Raw genomic sequence first — 20,469 nt, forward strand, 5'->3', positions numbered from 1 at the left:
TATTCAGCCTGTTGTTCACTATTCTTTACTTATTTTAAATTGCCTTTCAAATGTCTATACTTGGTGTTGTATTTTATCAAATAAATATTTCCCCCAAAAAATGCGACTTGTACTCTAGTTCGACTTATATATGTTTTTTTCCTTCTTTATTATGCATTTTCGGCCGGTGCGACTTATCCTCCGGAGCGATTTATAATCCAAAAAATACAGTACCTATTATCAGGTAATAGTTGTAGTCGGTTCATTTTGATGGAGCATCTGTATAATGAAGGCCTACCTGGATTTGCAAGGCGACCAACCGGACCACAGCTGTACTGAAGGGAAGTGGTGGGGAGAGGTAAGGGCTGAGGTGGAGCAGAGGTAAGCCATCTGCAACACTGGAAGGGCCGACCACGCCCATCACCTGCCACCATCAAACACACACACAAAACGAATACTTAGAAGCAACCAACAAGACGGACAAGTGCCACTTGGTCAATTTTCCCACCAGGTTGACGCAAACGTTAATGAGCGATCGGAGGTGAGGAAGGAAGGAGATGATCGGCTGCCGCTGCAGAGTCAGACAGATGCCCTCAATCAGGTTGCTGGCCGCCTCCCACTCTACCTGTCTCCTGAAAAACCACAGAACCAAACAGCGCGGGCCGCCACCATCCCCCACCACACACAGTCAGAACACGTAAAGGCTGACAGGTGATTTTCATCAATTCCCTTTCTTAAACATGACCTCAAATCAATCAAATTCACACTGGCAGCAAATACTGAAAAGCTCACGAACGTAGCATACAGTGCAGCAACAGGCCCAAAGTCTGGGTCTAGTCTCAGTCATGGAACTATACTTTTACAAGATTGTGCTGTTCCGCTACATACATGATGTACCTGCCAATGGTGCTACGCTAAGGATTTTAAATACAGTATCTCAAATAGGGCTGCGAATCTTTGGGTGTCCCACGATTCGATTCAATATCGATTCTTGGGGTCACGATTCGATTATAAATCGATTTTTTTCGATTCTACGCCATTCTCGATTCAAAAACGATATTTTTCCGATTCAAAACAATTCTCTATTCATTCAATACATAGGATTTCAGCGATTCTACCCCAGTCTGCTGACATGCAAGCAGAGTAGTAGATTTTTGTAAAAAGCTTTTAGAATTGTAAAGGACAATGTTTTATCAACTGATTGCAATAATGTAAATTTGTTTTAACTATTAAATGAACCAAAAATAGGACTTATTTTATCTTTGTGAAAATATTGGACACAGTGTGTTGTCAAGCTTATGAGATGCAATGCAAGTGTAAGCCACTGTGACACTATTGTTCATTTTTATTTTTATAAATGTCTAATGATAAAGTCAATGAGGGATTTTTAATCACTGCTATGTTGAAATTGTTACTAATATTGATACTGTTGTTAATAATATTCATTTTTGTTTCACTACTTTTGGATTGTTTTGTGTCTCCTCTCAATTGCTCTGTTTATTGCTGTTCTGAGGATTTGGTTTTGTAACTGGATTGCATTGTTATGGTATTGATGTGTATTGTTTTGTTGGATTGATTAATAAAATAAAAAATTAAAAAATTAAAAAAATAAAATAAAATAAAAATTAAAAAAATCGATTTTTGAAAAATGAGAATCGATACTATCGGTACAACGTGAGAAGGGCGATTTGAATTCGAATCGAATTTTTCCCACACCCTTAATCTCAAATCAGCCCCGCCCATTGAAATAAATTGATACCAATTTAATCCATGCACGTCCCTCCCAAAACAACAAAACTTTAACATGTAAAATGCATTTAAAAACTTTGATAAGAAGTAATGTTTGAAAAAGATTACTATGGCAGTTTTATGAAATAATGTAATACCATTGTTCAGCATATACCTTGGGGGGGGGGGGCAGTCTTTTCTAGGTGTCTCATACAGGCTGCTTCTCTGTCATGTAGCAATAAGAACTAGGAAATTGTTGTTTATGTTGCACAAGGATGTCTTTGAGTGACGGACCGCAGAAGTTAGAGTTGCTAACAAGCGATATGCATATCTGTGAACCAAAGGTAATGCTCGCTCGTCCAGTTTTTTTTTATGTAGAAATAGACAAAACGAACTGAAACACATCAAACACAGCATCTGCAGCTTGTCCATATTTTTATGGGTAAATATCAGTCGTTTGGAAATTTTGTTTGTGTTATGCGGACTGACGGTGCTGCGGTCGGGCTGCCTCGACTCGTCAGCTAACCGGTAGCATTAACTTTCTCAGTTCCAGTGGTTGGAGGGCAGCATTGTGTCAATCTCTAGCTGTGGGCTGTGGACAAATACTACATCGACTTAAAATCAAATTATGCTCTCAGTTTATCGTAGGCACAACAAAAATACAAGAGAGCTCATATCTTAAAATACCAATAAGTTTAGGTACCACTGGGCCAAGATCAAGAAGTACTCATCTTTTTTTATGTTTATCGGTAAAAAAAAAAGATTTTCCATGACCACTGAGAAATGGTGAAAAAATAATGCAATTGTCAGTGTTTCCCATAAACTGCCAAAATACCTATGGCGGTGGGGGCGTGGCTATGGGCGTAGTCACCATGACATCGAGTAATTTGCATAATTTACTACAATGATATGATTTTCTCTAAAAAGGCTAAAAAAATGTATACTTACTAATTAATAATAACAGTTTTGTTTTAAACGTCCATCCATCCATTTTACAATATAATTACAACACTTTATGTACATATTTATGTACAGATTTGAACAATAAGTTATTCACTGAAATATATTTATTAATTGTGGTTCTTATAAAAAATATATCTTATAAAAGCTAAAATGTCTCAAAGCTCTGCCCCTTTAATTAGTGCATACTAAATAATTTAACTTTAGCCTACTACTACAACCATATTATTTACCAGCAACATAAAGTGAAACAGAGGCAGAGGTCTCCTGCCACAGTCAGTAACAAATAAACAGAAAACAGTAGTGGTGGTAGATAGACACAGAGCTTCATCAAACATCTGATCCACTGAACAAAGAGCTCCAAAAATCTTGAACTTTAGACTGCCATCAGTTTTACTCCCTACACTTAACCATGTGTTTCCTACTGCCTGCAGACTTTGCACCCTTTGTTATATACACATGTTGTGTTTCTAATATAAATACATTTAATAAAGTCAAATACAAATAAGGCAACAAGAGAAGTATCCTACACTTCTCTTTTGTAAAGTAAATCTGAACGATATGGGCATCTACATCAACTATATGATTTGCCTGAGAAGCTGGAGAGGACAAAAAATAAATAAATAAATAAATAAATTTATTTTTATTTTTACTTTTTTTAAATGTAAATTTTTTTTTAAATTTGTGGCGGACGTAATTCTTTCGTAGCGGGCCGCCACAAATAAATGAATGTGTGGGAAACACTGATTGTATTTTTATGATTAGGCTATGTTGTGTTATGTTACTATGTGCACTGCGGCTGTTGAGATGACATCCAATCTAAAGCCTGCCCAGAAAAACGTTATGTGGCGGGTGAGCAAAACATTGCTGGTGGAGATTTGGCTAAATAAAGCATTCCCATGAAAGGTCATGTACCGTATTTTTCGGACTATAAGTCGCAGTTTTTTTCATAGTTTGGCCGGGGGTGCGACTTATACTCAGGAGCGACTTATGTGTGAAATTATTAACACATTACCGTAAAATATCAAATAATATTATTTAGCTCATTCACGTAAGAGACTAGACGTATAAGATTTCATGGGATTTAGCGATTAGGAGTGACAGATTGTTTGGTAAACGTATAGCATGTTCTATATGTTATAGTTATTTGAATGACTCTTACCATAATATGTTACGTTAACATACCAGGCACGTTCTCAGTTGGTTATTTATGCCTCATATAACGTACACTTATTCAGCCTGTTGTTCACTATTCTTTATTTATTTTAAATTGCCTTTCAAATGTCTATTCTTGGTGTTGGGTTTTATCAAATAAATTTCCCCCAAAAATGCGACTTATACTCCAGTGCGACTTATATGTTTTTTCCCTTCTTTATTATGCATTTTCGGCCTGTGCGACTTATACTCCGGAGCGACTTATACTCCGAAAAATACGGTAGTTTATTAGATTGCATAGATAATTTTGTATTTTCAATTATTAGTCCATGTGATGTTTTGCATTTATGGGATCGTGATCTAAACTAAATACAATTAAAGTTTCATGTCAGAAGACTTGACCCTGCTGGCGACCCACATGTGCTCGCACAAATACAAAGCACAGCAATGCATATGAGACAGCACCCACGGTGGCAGCGCGACAGGACAGTGCCAAGAAGCCGCAAATCGACTGTACACACCACGGCACTGGCACAGCACGATACACTCACGTGAAGACAGAGAGAAGAAGTAGGATTTAACAGACCTGGTGCATAGTGCCTGAGGGCGAGCGCACCTGAGCGTGGGCATCTTGTGGATCTTGTTGAACATGCGGTCCAGCCTCTTTAGGATGAGGATGAGAGCGGGGCGTACGGCCTCAGAGGACCAGTCGGTGATAGGCAGCATCTCCATGATGTAGCGGCGCAGGCCTCGGCTCTCCATGGTCAGGGTGTCGTAGGGTGCCAGCTTTAGTAACGCGTGGGCGATCTCCGCGAGTCTGGAGCACACACAAACAAAGTGCACTGCAAAAACTGAAATCTAAGTAAGATTAAATATCTCAAATAAGGGTGATATGTGCTTATTTTCTGTCTGATAAGATCATTCTTCTCACTAAGCAGATTTTATGTTAGAGTGTTTTACTTGTTTTAAGGGTTTTGGTCCTAAATGATCTCAGTAAGATATTACAGCTTGTTGCTGAGATTTGATGACCTATATTGAGTAAAACATTCTTGAAACTAGAATATCAACTGTTGCAAAGCTGTGTCATCAACACTCACAAGTATAAAACTACCGTAATTTCCGGACTATAAGCCGCTACTTTTTCCCCTCGTTTTGGTCCCTGCGGCTTTTACGACGGTGCGGCTTTTTTACGGCTTTTTTTACGGCTTACGGTAACCAGGGGATGCACTACCGAGGATGCGCGAGACCGAGGCAGACATCTGGCGCCAGGTAACGAGAGCAAAACAAAGAATAGGAGAGCGTCAGCGACAGTTTGCGCGAAGGAAGTGTTCATGCAAACACCCTCAATATGGAAAACAAACGGAGAAGTGCATATGATGCTGCTTTTAAGTTAAAGGCAATCGATCTGATCGGAGAGAGAGTGGCTGACGACGCCATTTTGGACCTGTTCTTCTCCGACACCGACGAAGAGGATTTCTGTGGTTTTAGTACGCAGGAGGAAGACGATGACACAATGATTAAAGACTGACTACCGGTAATACCGTTGTATTATTTGTACTCTGCACGAATGCTGTTCGCCATGTCAAAGATGTGAATGTTTGATTGAATGATTGAAAGATTTATTGTTAATAAATGGGACGCTTTGCGTTCCCAAACAGTCATCTCTGTCCCGACAATCCCCTCCGTGGTAGCAGGAACCCCTATATACTACGGTAATTACACATCAAAACGCCTGCGGCTTATAGTCGGGTGCGGCATATATATGGAGCAATCTGTATTTTCCCCTAAATTTAGCTGGTGCGGCTTATAGTCAGGTGCGGCTTATAGTCCGGAAATTACGGTACTTTTTTAAAGTAATCATTTCTTATTTCAAGCATGAAAAAAAAATCATGACTTTGACACAATTTTGTCTCATAATTAAAACGGATGACAGCCAAATGGACTTTGCTGTTTTATTTCCAATGAAACAATAGAAACTACGTACTCATAAAGTAGTACAGTTGGCACGGTACAGTAAACTGACAGTTAATATTTAAACATTTAACATGTGACATTTCTAACAATTTTGAACAGAAATAGTTAATGCACATTCAGATGAATTCTTCAAAATTACAATTAAAACATTTTGGACCGGGCTGCGCACTAATTGACTGAAAGAGCACGCACTTGGAGCGATGATGTCATGTTATCGATGGAAAAATGCATTTTTAGACAATAGGATTTGCCTGAGCGGCTAGGAGACCCCGAGAGTAACAAGCGGTTGCCTTGTTGCCTTTCTATTAAGAACAATTTATTAGTTTTTAGTATAAGTTTGCTGGTTTCAAGAAATGTAATGCCAAGCGCATATCATTATGTCAAGATAATGGCACTAGCATTTACTTCATTTAAGAAAATGTTTCAATATATTGAGCAAAAAGGTCTTTTTTTTTTTTTTCTACCAAGAAAAGTACACTTGTTAGTAGTGAGAATATATTCATTTTAAGGTATTTTTGGGTTCATTGAAGTTAGCTAATTGTACTTGTTTCCGAAAGTCTTGACAAGCCAAATGTTCTTGTTCTATTGGCAGATAATTTTGCTTAGTTCAAATAAAATACCCCTAATTTTATTTTATTTTTTCTTGTTTTTGAACACTGTCTTTTTGCGGTGTGAACTTTAGCAAATAAGTGAAAAGTTGCAAGATCTCATTGTTCGGTCACCTCATGTGGGACTTGATGTCAAGCAGCTCCAGCGCCGTCACCCGCGGCTCACCGGCTACATTCTGCAAGATCTTCAGACGTGGCCCGCAGTGTTTGTAGAATTCGGTACATATGTTCAGCAAGGACTCTCGCGGCCGGCGGAACTCCTCTCTGGCCATGCGCTCGTCCAGCTCCTCCCTCGGCATGCCCTGGCCCTCCTCCAGCAAGTGGATGTTGTCCCTAAGCGTCACATGTTAATGCAAGACCTCCTTCATGGAAGGCTCATTCAAAAACAAAGAAACGTCTTCAAAAACCTTGTGTTGACGCCTCCTGACATGGCATGGTTGGCAGTGGTACCTCCTTTATGGCCCTGATCACAGCGAGATATCTGCGGCGCCGTCATGGGTCTGCAAAGCAGGCGCAATAATATGAACTGTTAAGTAGCCAAAAATCATGCAAAGGTCTAGACAAGACCTGGGCAAATTAAGTTAAGGGTTTCAATCTGGCCCGCCGGACATTCCCAAATATTATTTTAGATGTTTAAAACTTTAACTTTAAGTGTAGCTGCCATTGTGATGTGCAGTCATGTTTTCAAATGACTGTAAGTCTTCAACTATAGTAAGTCTTTCAATGCTTGGAATCTGCGCTTTTGCATGATATTTTAGTGACTAGTGTTGTCCTGATACCAAGATTATTTCGATACTTTTCTAAATAAAGGGGACCAGAAAAAATTGCAATATTGGCTTTATTTTAACCAAAAATCTTACGGTGTGGCGGACCGGTACTTTTCAGAGGCGGTATGGTACCGAATATGATTCATTAGTATCGCGGTACTATACCAATACCCGTATACCGTTCAACCCTACTAGTCACTATGGTAATCTACGACACAGCAGGTCAGACGAGGCACCAAGCAGTGTGGGTGGGGAGTGTTTCCACAGAGTGTTTCCAGAGCCTGAAATGTGGGTGTCAGGGATAGACGTGGAAGGACATTTTTACAAGAAAGTTCTAAAGCTTAGTGATGTATCAGATATATCAGATTGTAGATGTTTTTGGTTTTTTTACCCTTCATGTTCATATTTCGCTGTGTTTGTTGCATTTGGCTTGATTGTAAAATATGTGGATGGAGAGGGGGTGTGACGTTCATATGTTGTCAATATTCAGTGTTTTATCCTTCATAGTTAATATTGTAACATTCTTTATTTTCATGTACATTCTGGGTGTCTCATTCAGTAAAACAATTTAAAATGTCATTCCGTTTTAAGGGGTGTGACGTTCATATGTTCTCAATATTCAGGGTTTTATCCTTCATAGAAAAAAAATAAAATTCCACTCCGTTTTTAAGGCGGTCTGTCGTAATATTTTTAGCATTCAATCAGACTTTATTGTGAGGTTTTGTATTAGTTTTCCTAAAAGTAGATATACCGGCCCCCAGACACATTTTTTTCTCTAAATTTGGCCCCAGACACATTTTTTTCTCTAAATTTGGCCCCCCAAGTCAAAATAATTGCCCAGGCCTGGTCTAGACAGACATACGAGCCGGACCTTGTAAGGGTTTCTGAGCTGTAGAGCAAAGCCTGCAGGGATGTAGCCAGTGCAGCAATGGCTGCGATTTCGTCTCGGGCAGCTGACGCTGACTCCATTGTCACCGTGTTGCTCTTTAGCTTTTGGAGGAAACACGGGACCAAGGCCTCCAGCACCATAAGCATCTGGAAACTAGCCAGAGGACACGCAAATAAGTCAAAGGACAATGGATAAAGAAAACATTCAACAACTTACCTTCTGAAGGATTCGGGTGCGTAGGCTGCCACGGTGACACACAGCTTTATGGCTTCACTGATAGAAAAGGCCAAGTCCTCATTGCCATAACAGAAATCTGCAAGAGAGATGTCCAACCCACACATTTGAGTCACTGCTGATCATCTGCAAGTTCAGGTTCAAGAGCTTACCTAAAGAGCGAAGTGGTTTCTCAGCCTTGACCAGCTCGAGTGCGTCCAAGGCATCCTGTGTCTCACCCTCCAGAGAGACCAGCAGGTCGAACAGACATTGGGCTGACACTCCCTTTGAAAGGCCGCTACTGGTGCTGGTCTGGGTCACAAAAGGTTTTTTGTTGGCGACTGTACATTTACAAGAGTACAGGAACAAACAGCATCGGGTGATCTTACAGTAAATTCGAGCAGAGGCGCCACACTGGCGAACAGCTGCAGAATGAAGGGCTTGCGGTGGAGGATGTAGAACTGTCGACAGCAGAACTCGATGCCTTGTCTGAGTAAAGGGTTGCCCTCGTAGTCTGCATAAACCTGCCTCAACAAGAAGTACACGCAAGAGCCCTGAGTTTTGGCGGCAAAACTCCTCGTGCTCAACACGACGCACCTGCAGCATGGTCGGCAGGATCCATTGATAGCCGCTCAGTGAAAAAAGGTGGTTGAAGTGCACGGCTGTGTTGATGGCGGTCGCAGTGTGCTGCCGGAGAAGGGCGCTGTCCTCCGGGTGTAGCAGCAGCGCCCCGTTGAAGACGTTGAGGTACAGCATCATCTCGTCACCCCATGGGTACTCGCTGGGCATGCCCAGGAACATCTCCTCAAGGAGCTTGATCCACAGTACCTTGTGGAGAGTGTCTAACCCAAACAGCTCCTTACCTAGGGGAAAAAAGTAAGGCATATTAAAAATGCTCTGTATTGTGGCGTACACGTGAGTCGGACAAACCCTGCGGCTCGTTGAACAGCGAGAACTCCGCATCAATAGCCGTCCTCGGGAAGGACGGCAGGCGGAGCAGGTCTTCCTGGAGCAGTGAGACGTGGGACTGCCTGTGCACGGCGGGCATGTGCTGCGTGAGGGAGATGAGGAAGAGCACACGGCCGACCTCCTCCAGTTTGCGGGAGAAGACCTAAAAGAGACAAAAAGAATAAGAGGAACCGGAGGGCATCTTTTTTTTCACGATGATCCCAACTGAACCTGTTTCTGGATCAGCTCCTGTCCTTTTTCTGGCATCATGTGGACAAGGTTGAGCTGAGGAGAGACTGACCTCCTAAACGGGTAGATGTCCCTTACATATGTCTGTAGTAGGTAAACTTGTATATTAGTGCAGAAACCCAACAAATCCTAATGAGGGACAGTCTCCCCTACCTTGGAATAATGAATGAGGTTCCACCGTTTGTCCATTAGGAAGTAATGCGCAGATCTAGCCTCTGGAATGTTGAAGAATTCCAGACATTCCTGGTGGGAAGAAGGAGTATACATAGCTTTTAAAATGTTCTGTTTGTTAAACAATCTACAAACCCCGTTTCCATATGAGTTGGGAAATTGTGTTAGATGTAAATATAAACGGAATACAATGATTTGCAAATCATTCTCAACCCATATTCAGTTGAATATGCTACAAAGACAACATATTTGATGTTCAAACTGATAAACATTTTTTTTTTTGCAAATAATCATTAACTTTAGAATTCGATGCCAGCAACACGTGACAAAGAAGTTGGGAAAGGTGGCAATAAATACTGATAAAGTTGAGGAATGCTCATCAAACTCTTATTTGGAACATCCCACAGGTGAACAGGCAAATTGGGAACAGGTGGGTGCCATGATTGGGTATAAAAGTAGATTCCATGAAATGCTCAGTCATTCACAAACAAGGATGGGGCGAGGGTCACCACTTTGTCAACAAATGCGTGAGCAAATTGTTGAACGGTTTAAGAAAAACCTTTCTCAACCAGCTATTGCAAGGAATTTAGGGATTTCACCATCTACGGTCCGTAATATCATCAAAGGGTTCAGAGAATCTGGAGAAATCACTGCACGTAAGCAGCTAAGCCCGTGACCTTCCATCCCTCAGGCTGTACTGCATCAACAAGTGACATCAGTGTGTAAAAGATATCACCACATGGGCTCAGGAACACTTCAGAAACCCACTGTCAGTAACAACAGTTGGTCGCTACATCTGTAAGTGCAAGTTAAAACTCCTATGCAAGGCGAAAACCATTTATCAACAACACCCAGAAACGCCGTCGGCTTCGCTGGGCCTGAGCTCATCTAAGATGGACTGATACAAAGTGGAAAAGTATTCTGTGGTCTGACGAGTCCACATTTCAAATTGTTTTTGGAAACTGTGGACGTCGTGTCCTCCGGACCAAAGAGGAAAAGAACCATCCGGATTGTTATAGGCACAAAGTTGAAAAGCCAGCATGTGTGATGGTATGGGGGTGTATTAGTGCCCAAGACATGGGTAACTTACACATCTGTGAAGGCACCATTAATGCTGAAAGGTACATACAGGTTTTGGAGCAACATATGTTGCCATCCAAGCAACGTTACCATGGACGCCCCTGCTTATTTCAGCAAGACAATGCCAAGCCACGTGTTACATCAACGTGGCTTCATAGTAAAAGAGTGCGGGTACTAGACTGGCCTGCCTGTAGTCCAGACCTGTTTCCCATTGAAAATGTGTGGCGTATTATGAAGCCTAAAATACCACAACGGACTGTTGAACAACTTAAGCTGTACATCAAGCAAGAATGGGAAAGAATTCCACCTGAGAAGCTTCAAAAATGTGTCTCCTCAGTTCCCAAACATTTACTGAGTGTTGTTAAAAGGAAAGGCCATGTAACACAGTGGTGAACACGCCCTTTCCCAACTACTTTGGCACGTGTTGCAGCAATGAAATTCCAAGTTAATTAATATTTGCAAAAACTAAAATAAAGTTTATGAGTTTGAACATCAAATATCTTGTCTTTGTAGTGCATTCAATTGAATATGGGTTGAAAAGGATTTGCAAATCATTGTATTTCGTTTATATTTACATCTAACACAATTTCCCAACTCATATGGAAACGGGGTTTGTAAGTTACAGTTCCTACCTTCAGCAGGGCTTCAAACTGAGTGTCTTCATGGACAGGCAACTGTGTTGGGATGTCACACTCGTTCTGGCCATGCACCACTAGTGTCTTGGTTCCTGCATGAACGATTATACAATAAAGTCAGCATTTTATTGTCTCTTAGCCCTGCATGCTTTGGGTTCTCACCTGGCATAGACGCCGTGACCAGCAGCTTGACCTCGCACTGCTCTTTCTTCATGGTCTGCTTGAGGTCCTTAAAGAAGAGCCCCTCCACATAGCCCACCACCTCCCACAGAAAGGTGAGCGTGGCTGAGATGGCGTCCATCCCCCACTCGCAGGGTGTCCGCACAAAATACATGATCAGGCCCACCTAAGGAGGGAAAGACTGAAGGGTGAGTGGTGACAAATCAAAGACCGATGACGGTGATTGCGTTCGTACACTCACTAGATAGTTGAAGAGTATGTGGGAGGTCTGTGCTGGGAGGTCTCCGATGTTAAGCAGCAGCTTCCTTAACATGTACATCAACTCATCCTGTTGATAGACACCTCGTCTTACACGCCAGCGTCACACTTTAGGTTGTGTATGCGAGGCTGTTGCTCTACCTGCCGATTGCTCACGGTGAGTTTCTCCAAGAAGTGGCGGAGGACAAGGGCGGGATCCTCGATCAGGCAGTTCCACAAGATTTGCTGAGCAACAGCACTCACTGAGGATATGTTTAAGAATGTATTGACACTTGCTGTCCAGCAAAAACACTAAATATCTACTGTTGTCTAATATTTATTACAGTGAAACATGTTTATGATAAGCGCTTTTGGACATAACCAAAACCAGCCATTGTTTGCATATTTGCTTGTAACTTTGTCCAGGAACATAAAAATTGTTTAACCTACAACATAATTTTCCTTCATTTGTGCACATTTTCTTTCAGCTTGCTTCCATATAAAATCGTATTCACTTGTCTACCAGCTGCTGTGGTAACTTTGATGTATGTCTTCATTACAATGATAATGAAGGTTCAGTACATACACTACCGTTCAAAAGTTTGGGGTCACATTGAAATGTCCTTATTTTTGAAGGAAAAGCACTGTACTTTTCAATGAAGATAACTTTAAACTAGTCTTAACTTTAAAGAAATACACTCTATACATTGCTAATGTGGTAAATGACTATTCTAGCTGCAAATGTCTGGTTTTTGGTGCAATATCTACATAGGTGTATAGAGGCCCATTTCCAACAACTATCACTCCAGTGTTCTTATGGTACAATGTGTTTGCTCATTGGCTCAGAAGGCTAATTGATGATTAGAAAACCCTTGTGCAATCATGTTCACACATCTGAAAACAGTTTAGCTCGTTACAGAAGCTACAAAACTGACCTTCCTTTGAGCAGATTGAGTTTCTGGAGCATCACATTTGTGGGGTCAATTAAACGCTCAAAATGGCCAGAAAAAGAGAACTTTCATCTGAAACTCGAAGAGTCTATTCTTGTTCTTAGAAATGAAGGCTATTCCACAAAATTGTTTGGGTGACCCCAAACTTTTGAACGGTGTATGTAGCGCTATCACCAAATGACTATCGCCCCATAGATCTTCTGTGCCAGTGCATTGAGCAAGTCAAACACTGGATGTGCCAAAATTTCCTACAACTAAATGAAGATAAAACTGAGATAATTGTTTTTGGTGCTAAAAAAGAAAGGTTTAAAGTCATCCAACACCTTCAATCACTGTCCCTGAAAACCTCAAATAAAGCCAGAAATCATGGGGTTATTTTAGATTCTGATTTACATTTCGACAGTCACATCAAATCAGTAACAAAATCGGCCTACTATCACCTCAAAAATGTAAAAAGACTTAGAGGGCTCATGTCAGCTCAAGACTTAGAAAAACTTGTACATGCCTTTATTACCAGTAGGCTAGACTATTGTAATGGTCTCCTTGCAGGTCTTCCCAAAAAAACTGTCAGGCAGCTACAGCTTGTTCAGAACGCTGCTGCTAGAGTTCTAACAAAGACCAAAAAATGTGAGCACATTACACCAATTCTTAAATCCTTACATTGGCTCCCTGTACATCAGAGAATAGATTTCAAAATCCTCCTGCTCACATATAAATCACTACATGGTCTAGGGCCCAAGTATATCACTGATATGCTCCCACTATATACGCCCTCTAGATCACTAAGATCTTCTGAGACCAATCTGTTAGCGGTTCCAAGAGTAAACTCAAATCAAGGGAGAGCATCATTCAGTCACTATGCAACACATAGCTGGAATAAACTTCCTGAAGATGTCAGACTCTCCCCAACTCTCACTACTTTTAAAACTAGACTGAAGACTTTTATGTTCACCTTAGCTTTCAGCTAAATCTTTTAATCTTTTGACTTTTAACGTCTGCACTGTTTTTGTTTTTATTGTCTGCATTTTAATTTTGCTTTTATTTTCTTTCATTTCACTTTGTTGTCTGTGAAGCACTTTGAGTCTGCCTTGTGTATGAAAAGCGCTATACAAATAAAGTTGCCTTGCCTTGCCTTGCCTTGCCTTGTATGCTGTAGTAGAGCCCACATGAATACTGCAATGCTTTTATTGTAAAGCTTACTTTGCACTGAACAGAAAGTTAGTGTAGGAATGTTTTAATGCTGTGTAATAGGGATGTCCCGATACATCTTCACTTCCGATACGATACCGATATTGGAGCGTTGAGGATTGGTCAATATTCCATAAAATATCAGAACGAATCATACAGTAGATATTTTTATTATTTTGTAGTGTAGAATGTTATAAAATGCTTGATCAGGTGAAATTACCCAGAGACCAATAGTAGATATGAGACACACTATCCTATTTATTACTAACTGTTTGGAATGGATTTATTTAATTTTGTTGAAGTAGAGTGGTACCGTAATTTCCGGACTATAAGCCGCTACTTTTTCCCTTCGTTTTGGTCCCTGCGGCTTTTACGACGGTGCTGCTTTTTTTACGGCTTACGGTAACCAGGGGCGCGCACTACCGAGGATGCGCGAGACCGAGGCAGACATCTGGCGCCAGGTAACGAGAGCAAAACAAAGAGTAGGAGAGCGTCAGCGACAGTTTGCGCGAAGGAAGTGTTCATGCAAACACCCTCAATATGGAAAACAAACGGAGAAGTGCATATGATGCTGCTTTTAAGTTAAAGGCAATCGATCTGGCTGTCAAAGAAGGAAATAGAGCTGCTGCACGTACCCTTGACTTGGCTGACGACGCCATTTTGGACCTGTTCTTCTCCGACACCGACGAAGAGGATTTCGGTGGTTTTAGTACGCAGGAGGAAGACGATGACACAATGATTAAAGACTGACTACCGGTAATACCGTTGTATTATTTGTACTCTGCACGAATGCTGTTCGCCATGTCAAAGATGTGAAAGTTTGATTGAATGATTGAAAGATTTATTGTTAATAAATGGGACGGTTTGCGTTCCCAAACAGTCATTTCTGTCCCGACAATCCCCTCCGTGGTAGCAGGAACCCCTATATACTACGCTAATTACACATCAAAACGCCTGCGGCTTATAGTCGGGTGCGGCATATATATGGAGCAATCTGTATTTTCCCCTAAATTTAGCTGGTGCGGTTTATAGTCAGGTGCGGCTTATAGTCCGGAAATTACGGTAATTGTTTTTTTCGCGACATCGAGTGACCACAATCGTTTATTAAGCTCAGACTTTAGACTGCATTATTGATCAATTAAGGACATTTATTACATATGTAACTATGTAGCTAATAGTTGCTTATAGCTTACCATAGCTTTTGTAAATTACTTCATTAAATTACAACAAAAAAAAACTGCATTGTGTGCTTTTTAGGACATTTAGATGTTAACTGGCCATCCAGTTTTGCACAAAAAAACATGCTGCAGGACTTTTTGTATCAGAGCTTGTATTGGAGATTTTAGATGCAAGCCGATATAATCCGATACTTGTTTTTTTGCTGATCGAACTGATATCCAATTTCAATATTTGATCCGGACACACCTACTGTGTATCTCGATGGTTGTTATGTATAGTAGCTGCTGAGCAATATTATGGAGGTTTACTATACTATACATGTGTAATACTACATTTAACCGATATATCATAGAAATAACACATTTTATGACCACATATGTCTACCTCGAAGCTGTATGAAATGGAATGCAAGCACTAAAAAGGGGTTCACCTGCTACGCCGTCTTCTCGAACCTCTCCATCCTCCATGAGATGCACTATTGGGAGCACGGCAGCACAGATGCATGCTGGGAAGACAGCTTGTGGCGGTTGCAGCATGTGGTGCGTGGGTGTGTGTTCTGTTGTGTTCTCTTCATCTGAAAAATACAACAAACAAACTGACAGTTACTTGGGTTATGATGTATTGTTTTTATTGTTTAAGTCCACATTGGGGGTCTGTGGTGCAGTAATCAACCAGATTGTCGTCACGATTTTCCCCAAAATGAGCTTGAAGGACATGTTTAGCACTTTTTGGGCCTAGAAGAGGTTTGCACCAAATATTTTAGTTTTTATCCCAATTAAGAAAGCATGGCAATAATGTTTTGACAGCTTTTTGCTTGTTAATTATATTGAATGTAAAAATGTAATCACACTTTTTTAGACAATATATTTTGAATATCTAGCTCACTTTTCTCACATCTATATTACTTTTGTCATATTTAGCTCACTTTTCTCACATTTAGCTCATTTACAAATGGTAAATCTAAATGTTAAATCTAAATGTTAAACATAAATTTTAAATTTAAACATGAAATATAAATATAACTGTGGGGGATGGTATTTTTTAATTTTTTATTTTTTTTGTCATAAAAATATACAATCATGTGTGCTTACGGACTGTATCCCTGCAGACTGTATTGATCTATATTGATATATAATGTAGGAACCAGAAATATTAATAACAGAAAGAAACAACCCTTTTGTGTGAATGAGTGTGAATGAGTGTAAATGGGGGAGGGAGGTTTTTTGGTTTGGTGCACTAATTGTAAGTGTATCTTGTGTTTTTTATGTTGATTTAATAAAAATAAAAAAAGGAAAAAAATATATACCGTATTTTTCGGAGTATAAGTCGCTCCGAAGTATAAGTCGCACCGGCCGAAAATGCAAAATATAGAAGGAAAAAAACATATATAAGTCGCACTGGAGTATAAGTCGCATTTTTTGGGGAAATTTATTTGATAAAACCCAACACCAAGAATAGACATTTGAAAGGCAATTAAAAAAAAAAAAAGAATAGTGAACAACAGGCTGAATTAGTGTACGTTATATGAGGCATAAATAACCAACTGAGAACGTGCCTGGTATGTTAACGTAACATATTATGGTAAGAGTCATTCAAATAACTATAACATATAGAACATGCTATACGTTTACCAAACAATCTGTCACTCCTAATCGCTAAATCCCATGAAATCTTATACGTCTAGTCTCTTACGTGAATGAGCTAATTAATATTTGATATTTTACGGTAATGTGTTAATAATTTCACAAATAAGTCGCTGCTGAGTATAAGTCGCACCCCCGGCCAAACTATGAAAAAAACTGCGACTTGTAGTCCGAAAAATACGGTATATCCATCCATCCATCCATTTTCTACCGCTTATTCCCTTCGGGGTCGCTGGAGCCTATCTCAGCTACAATCGGGCGGAAGGCGGGGTACACCCTGGACAAGTCGCCACCTCATCGCAGGGCCAACACAGATAGACAGACAACATTCACACTCACATTCACACACTAGGGCAGTGGTTCTCAAACTTTTTTTGTCATCCCCCACTTTGGACAAGGGGGAGTTTTCAAGCCCCACCTGCCCCCATCGCCCCAACAGAACGCTAATGCCAAGCTTAACATTTTCAAATTTATTGAACATCAAGTAACATCAAGTTGTATACATTCAAACTCAATAACATAAAATAACATCAAGTTCAATAATAAATAAAATAACTTTGCAGCTGTGGTATAACTTGCATCAAGTTCAATATCAAATAAAATAACTTGCATCAAGTTCAATAATAAATCAAAAAAAGTGTTATAACTTGCATCAAGTTCAATAATAAATCAAAAAAAGTGTTATAACTTGCATCAAGTTCAATAATAAATCAAATAAAAGTGTTATAACTTGCATCAAGTTCAATAATAAATCAAATAACTTGCATCAAGTTCAATAATAAATAAAAATAAAAGTGCCACTTTGCAATCTTTGCAAAAAAAAAAGGAGGAGCTAATGCATTTGGCAAGACAGGGCAAGTGAACATGAGTTTTACAGTACTCCAGCATTAGTGGCTGCAATGAGCCTGTTTTGCACTGCACAACTTTTCATATCGGGGTTGCAGGCTTGACACTGCCACTGTTAAAACCTCATTGAGTTCGGGGCTGAGCTGCCTTGACGCGAGTGCTTCCCGGTGAATGACACAGTGTGTCCAATGCGCATTTGGCGCAACCCTCTTTATTAGAGCCTGCAGCCCGTTTCTTGACTTTGCCATGGTCTGTGCGCCATCATCATCCCATTTAAGGTCGTGTTATTTGAGGAAACTGTCCATTATCTTGAACAGCTCATCAGCAGTGGCTCTATTTTTTATGTATTTGCAAAACAGCAAATCCTCGCACAGTGACTCGCCATTCACAAAGCTTCCGCTTAGACCCGCCCCCATTAGTTACTGTTGCTATGTCTGTCAAACTTTCGCTCCTACCTAGTAATTTAAAGCCTACAGGAAAAATAAGTAATTTACATTTATTTATATAGCGGATTTCGCAGACAGAATCACAAAGTGATTTACAGTGTGTATAGAAAATGAAAGCATAGTAAAAAAAATAATCTAAGAATATAATTTAAAAAAAATAAATTAAAAAAAAGTGAAATTTCCTCCCGTTCCACGCGCCCCACCTGTCATGTCTCTATTCCCCACCAGTGGGGCGCGCCCCACACTTTGAGAAACGCTGCACTAGGGTCAATTTAGTGTTGCCAATCAACCTATATATATTTTTTATTTATTTTTATTTCTTGTGCGGCCCGTTTACAATCGATCCACGGACCGGTACCGGGCCGCGGCCCGGTGGTTGGGGACCACTGCAGTAAAGGATCGAGTGTCTCCGTGGTGAAAGCGCTGTATAGAACACGCAAGGACCTTATTTAAATAAGACTGTTTGCTCCACTTTTCAATTGCACAAGCAGTCTTGGTAGATCACACGCAACAAGCCCACTAACAGTACATACAATTGTATTGTTTGCACATGCGGTTCAGCGAGTGGTATTTGCATCTTAGTAGATCAGGTCCTAAGTGTGTCATACCTTCAGCACTCGCCAAAGAACGTACAGACCACACAGAGCCTCGGCGGAAAGAGTAGTTCCTGTGGGAGTTACTCGAGGCGCAGGAGGGACTGACAGACAGACGGCGGGATGCCAGGTTCACCACTTCTTCTGCTGGCAGCATTGAAAGACAAATATGGACAACTTAGAAGCAAGAAAAAAAAAATCACAAAGTTTATTGTATCTATGCGCCGCACCTTCCTCCTCTTGCTCAGGTGGAGGGCTGCAAGTGGGCTCATAGCACGCCTCCTGGGCCACAGGGATGGCCGTGACGATGCTGGCCTCGCGGCCCAGACGACGCTTTTCCTCCTCCTGCTGCAGGTTCTTTAGGATGTGTTCAGCTCGCTGGTGAGAACGCGACACAGCTCGCGCCGAGAAGGATTTCTATGGGGTCAGTGTTGATTAGATCATTGCGGGCAGCTATGTTGCAAGCATATAGCAACTCTCAATTGGCTCAATGATGCGTTGACGTGATCCTGAACAGAAATAGAAAACTTTCTGCATATCATGGCAATGACGCACGTGCTCATACACATACATGAGAACATACACGGCGAAGTCTGTGTCATCCAATGACCATGCAGGTACAGCACAACGCACAATGTCTGATGCATGCTGCTGTTGTTTTCCTAAGGACATACAGTACAGTAGAGCTAATTACTCATCAAGATGCAACTGCCCCACTTCTGGAAACCAAAAATCCAATTGTCCCCAACTGACTCAAAAAAAAATGCAGAAAATTTGCCGTTCCTGACATTTATGACTTAATGTAAAAAGATGCATCAGCACAAATATCTGGACAGAAAACTTACTATGGCATGGACTGACTGAATTAATGCAGGAAACTAAAAACAAAGACAGATAAAATGATAAAAGGAAGGTCTTTATCAAAATCTGTAACACTTAAAATAAACATGCATTACAACTTAAAAGATAGGAAGATAAATGGCAAATTGACATTTATTTTTGGAGTTTATTTCAGATCAAATCCAGGAGATTGCTGAATCTAAAGCGCTGTTTGAACCACTTTTGACACATCACAGATACAAAACAGTGAACTTTTTGTTTCAAAATGTAAACACAGAAAACGGTTGTGTTACATTTGTGATCTGCAAAATCCCGCCAAATGGATTTTTTTCTTGTTAGTTGAAAACGACTTCTTCAAAATGTAATTGTTTCCAAGTTCTTAAGACCATTCAGCAGTCACTATGCAGAGTTCCTACATTTATGTCTCAGGTGGGTTGTCCCCAGAAAACAACAGGGGATGTGCAGTTATCATCAACACCACAGATTACAAAACGAAGATGACTGGTCCACTAAATGACAACATTCTTGAAAAATGTAAAAGAGGCATCGCATTAGTGAATATAAGAAGATTATCAAATGTCTTCAGAGGGTATTGATCGTCTCACATCACTATGTCGCCCGTACCCTTGGGGAGCAACACATTGCATTTACGGACTCCTTAAACTTTACAAAAAAAAAAAAAAAAAAAAAAAACCTTTACAAAGAAGGAACCCCACTAGATGGTCAGCAGCAGTAACTTCCCCACCTACAACATTGCCAACAACAAAATTTTTTTTAACTTTAAAACTAGACAACAAAACTAGAGAAAAATGGGGAAAAAAGAGCAAAAAAGGTTGAAATGTTGATTACAATATGAAGCTAACACAGTTTTGTCATGTCTCGACCCTTCGCGATTTTTGTATTTTGCGGCTTCAATCTATCTTGATTTTAATTTGTAAAAAATTTCTTCAGCAAATTTTATGCATTTTTGGTATAAATTAAATCTTAGTTTTAAGTTAAGGGAAGCCTTTG

The 20,469-nt window shown here is 40.3% G+C and overlaps 1 protein-coding gene across 3 annotated transcripts in view; it reads right to left on the reverse strand.

The window, feature by feature from the left end:
* LOC133659689 (protein unc-80 homolog) overlaps positions 1 to 20,469 on the reverse strand; it is a 117,859-nt gene that overhangs the window by 23,885 nt on the left and 73,505 nt on the right. For 2 of the 3 annotated variants that reach the window (XM_062062293.1, XM_062062301.1), the window contains 20 exons: positions 18,849 to 19,035; positions 18,634 to 18,765; positions 15,521 to 15,664; positions 11,936 to 12,036; positions 11,778 to 11,864; positions 11,519 to 11,702; positions 11,354 to 11,448; positions 9,624 to 9,713; positions 9,453 to 9,554; positions 9,204 to 9,384; positions 8,871 to 9,136; positions 8,663 to 8,797; positions 8,447 to 8,585; positions 8,277 to 8,373; positions 8,043 to 8,213; positions 6,812 to 6,904; positions 6,519 to 6,737; positions 4,439 to 4,639; positions 488 to 611; positions 278 to 403 (listed from right to left, as the gene is read on the reverse strand). In XM_062062293.1, coding sequence (XP_061918277.1) covers positions 278 to 403; positions 488 to 611; positions 4,439 to 4,639; positions 6,519 to 6,737; positions 6,812 to 6,904; positions 8,043 to 8,213; positions 8,277 to 8,373; positions 8,447 to 8,585; positions 8,663 to 8,797; positions 8,871 to 9,136; positions 9,204 to 9,384; positions 9,453 to 9,554; positions 9,624 to 9,713; positions 11,354 to 11,448; positions 11,519 to 11,702; positions 11,778 to 11,864; positions 11,936 to 12,036; positions 15,521 to 15,664; positions 18,634 to 18,765; positions 18,849 to 19,035 — 2,874 coding nt within the window. Of the gene's footprint in view, positions 1 to 277; positions 404 to 487; positions 612 to 4,408; positions 4,640 to 6,518; positions 6,738 to 6,811; positions 6,905 to 8,042; positions 8,214 to 8,276; positions 8,374 to 8,446; positions 8,586 to 8,662; positions 8,798 to 8,870; positions 9,137 to 9,203; positions 9,385 to 9,452; positions 9,555 to 9,623; positions 9,714 to 11,353; positions 11,449 to 11,518; positions 11,703 to 11,777; positions 11,865 to 11,935; positions 12,037 to 15,520; positions 15,665 to 18,633; positions 18,766 to 18,848; positions 19,036 to 19,463; positions 19,497 to 20,469 lie in introns of all 3 variants that reach the window. The other variant, XM_062062284.1, reaches the window with a different exon arrangement.

This window comes from Entelurus aequoreus, linkage group LG01, assembly GCF_033978785.1.
Source record: "Entelurus aequoreus isolate RoL-2023_Sb linkage group LG01, RoL_Eaeq_v1.1, whole genome shotgun sequence".
Taxonomy (NCBI): Eukaryota; Metazoa; Chordata; class Actinopteri; order Syngnathiformes; family Syngnathidae; genus Entelurus; species Entelurus aequoreus.